Source organism: Sinocyclocheilus rhinocerous, unplaced genomic scaffold (genome assembly GCF_001515625.1).
Source record: "Sinocyclocheilus rhinocerous isolate Xijiao unplaced genomic scaffold, SAMN03320098_v1.1 scaffold72, whole genome shotgun sequence".
In the NCBI taxonomy this organism is placed as follows: domain Eukaryota; kingdom Metazoa; phylum Chordata; class Actinopteri; order Cypriniformes; family Cyprinidae; genus Sinocyclocheilus; species Sinocyclocheilus rhinocerous.
This window is the reverse complement of record NW_015628351.1, coordinates 1,114,156-1,117,569: the sequence shown is the minus strand read 5'-3', so window position 1 is coordinate 1,117,569 and position 3,414 is coordinate 1,114,156. Positions and strand designations below refer to the sequence as shown.

Here is a 3,414-nt window from a genome sequence, read left to right as displayed (position 1 = left end):
TATATATATATATATATCGTCCACGCGTTCCAGCACGGTGGATCTATCCTCCCTGCAGCAGATGGCGCTACTGTGTAACACTTTGGTTCACTGAACGGCTCTCTGACGCTGTAGAGGGAAAATGTGCGTTAGCGTGTGGATTGAGGGAAGCCCCTAGTTAGCCAAGAGTGGAAAACATGGATGATGAGGAGGTCGCCGAGAGCTGGGAAGAGGCCGCCGATAGTGGGGTAAATATGCGATAGCTGCGCTTTCCTTCTTGCTTCCACAAACAGTCTTTTCAATGTAGACAGCCTCGCGTGGAGCATTAGGCTGATTCATACCACCGGCCTCCTGCTAGCGCGCTAGTCACGCCTGTATATTTAGAGTTGGGCGGTAGGCCGCAGTTAAAGGGAAACTGGTCCCAAATCAGATGTTGTGGGATATTCCTTATTTTAAACCAGTGTGTAAAATAGAGGCGATTTTGAAAATGGCAGTTGGTGAAGCGACACGTTCGTGCGTCACGTAAAACAATTTGTGTTCTAAGCAAATGACGTAACGTAATGAAATGAAACTGCCTGCTAACTAATGCTAGTTAACTTAGCCGGGGCAACTTCTGAGGAATAACAAGGGGGAAATCTTTCTTTGCCACCGCGTAAGAAACCAAAGATGGCTGCCGAATAGACTGAGACCTGTTGGATGTCGTAGAAAAAGGACTGTCTTTTTGATATGTGTAGAATTTTGAGTTGATTTTATGCGGAAATACGATTTCAAAGCAGCGGAAAACCGAGGTGGGATAGTCTCCATTCAGATAGTCAACAGGCGGTTTTCACAAGTTTTCAAATTGTCTTGGGTTCTGTTGTAAATGATACTGTGGGGACAATGTATTTGAAATTCCACATATCTTTATTTAGTAAAGTATTTGTAGTGATTTAGATAAAATGGATCTAAATCACTACATTTGTGATTTAGATCCCCCCCCCCCCAAGTAGAACGAGAGTAAATCGTTACTGTGATTGTCATTCTGCCTAACATTTCCGGTTGTTTTCCATAGAAGAACGTAATTCATAGTTTCACAACAAAATAAGAAGTAAATTACAGATTTTTTATTTTTGGTGAGATGTTCCTTTAAATATGCCATTGACAGAAAAAAAAAGTTTATTAGTATTTCATATGGCGTTTCTTTACTCTCATTTAGTGCCATATATGTATATATATATATAGAGAGAGAGAGAGAGAGAGAAAGCGCGTGCAATATGTTATCGTGTATCATGGCTGCTCTTTTAAAACGTGAGACTTTTTTAAAGATTTAGGCCTATGTCTGTATTTGTCTGGCAGCAACTTCAACACCCCAGCCATTAGATTCTGTAAACACATCTTTCCCTCAAGTCTCTGTTTAGAAAAGCCTTATATTGTCTACCTACTCAAGCAGCACTCTGTAATTTGGCCCTGTCATTAATTTAGCCACTGCACTAAGGATATATAAATAACTTTGTGAAATTGAAAACTTGCTGCTGGTTCAGAGGCCCCTCCTTGAAGCGGCCTGTCTGTACTGTTTTATAACATTACTTTATGCTATATTCTTCCAGAAGAAGTGTTAATTTTTTTTGTGTTTGACTTAGGAAATGGAAAGAAGACTAGAAGAAAAGCTTCGAATCAGTCAGAAAGAAAGGTATGTCTGGTCATCCTTGAGCCCATATTTTGCTCAGTGTAGCTTGTTTTACTCTAATCATTTTTTGATGCTCTTCCAGACATTCAAGTGGCAGTTCGAGCCGTTCTCCGATGAGGACAGCGATCGTAATCCAGGATGACTCCCTCCCCGCTGCACCCCCACCTCAGATTCGTATTTTAAAGCGACCCTCCAGTAATGGATCTTTAGGATCATCTGTGACGCAGACTCGACCCTCCCCACAAGTAAAATCCTTAGCTCAGCGAGAGGCAGAATACGCAGAGGCCAGGAAGAGAATCCTTGGCAGTGCTACTCCTGATGACACACCACAGGAGAGACCCAATTCAGACCGGTAAAATACTGACACGCTCAATAGAGCGAAACTCTCATGGTTCTGGAAGCTAAAACTGATTTTTTAAATGATAATGCGTAAACTTTTCCACACATTCCCACCATGAGCTCTGAGACCGAGCTATATAAGCTTCTGTAGAAGACCATAAGTGAGCATCACAATAGCTGAGTCAACAACTTCGATTTATATTGTGGATTATGGGAAGATCCTTGATATAATGTGTTACTTCTATAGCATACTACTATTAAATTGATCAAACGTGACAGTAAAGATTTTTAAATGTATCAAAAGATTTCTATTTCAAATCAATGCTATTCTTTTGAACTTTCTATTCATCAAAGATGAAAAAAAAAAATGTATGACGGTTTCCAGAAAAATATTAAGCAGCACAACTGTTTTCAACAATAAGAATAAGAAGAAATGTTTCTTAAGCACCTAATCCGCATATTACAATGATTTCTGAAGGATAATGTGAGACTGGAGCAATGGCTGCTAAAAATGTAGCTCTGCCATCACCGTAATGAATTAACATTTAAAATATACTAAAATTTTATATTTAATTATTACAATATTACTGTCTTTACTCTATTTTTGATCAAATAAATGCAGCCTTTGTGAACACAAGATTTCTTTTAAGAACATTTTAAAATCTTACTGACCCAAACTTTTTATATATATATATATATATATATTATTATTATTATTATTATTATTATTATTTATTTATTTATTTATTTCTTTTCTTTCTTGTGGAAAAAATTTTTTTTGGCGCAGAAAGCAAAATATTTATTTTCATACTTGCCATAAGCTTTTTCTAAATCAGTTACATATTTCAGTCTTTCATAGGATATAGTTAATTCACTTGAAGAATTGTACACAATTTTCACATACTTTTAATCAGAGTTTAGAAAGTTGTAATTTGTCTCAAAGCTGATTTGTTTTGTTCATGGCTTAAAGTGATCAAACGTGACAGTAAAGATTTTTAAATGTATCAAAAGATTTCTATTTCAAATCAATGCTATTCTTTTGAACTTTCTATTCATCAAAGATGAAAAAAAAAAATGTATGACGGTTTCCAGAAAAATATTAAGCAGCACAACTGTTTTCAACAATAAGAATAAGAAGAAATGTTTCTTAAGCACCTAATCCGCATATTACAATGATTTCTGAAGGATAATGTGAGACTGGAGCAATGGCTGCTAAAAATGTAGCTCTGCCATCACCGTAATGAATTAACATTTAAAATATACTAAAATTTTATATTTAATTATTACAATATTACTGTCTTTACTCTATTTTTGATCAAATAAATGCAGCCTTGGTGAACACAAGATTTCTTTTAAGAACATTTTAAAATCTTACTGACCCAAACTTTTTATATATATATATATATATATATTATTATTATTATTATTAT

At 35.8% G+C, this 3,414-nt stretch overlaps 1 protein-coding gene across 1 annotated transcript in view; it reads left to right on the top strand.

Annotated features, from left to right (window-relative positions):
• Nucleotides 1-63: 63 nt before the first annotated feature.
• Nucleotides 64-3,414, top strand: part of LOC107737539 (SUZ domain-containing protein 1-like) — an 8,034-nt gene continuing 4,683 nt past the window's right edge. The window contains exons 1-3 of the mRNA XM_016549046.1: nt 64-227; nt 1,599-1,648; nt 1,728-1,997. Of these exons, the coding sequence (XP_016404532.1) occupies nt 177-227; nt 1,599-1,648; nt 1,728-1,997 (371 nt within the window). The 5' untranslated portion in view covers nt 64-176. The remainder of the gene's footprint in view (nt 228-1,598; nt 1,649-1,727; nt 1,998-3,414) is intronic.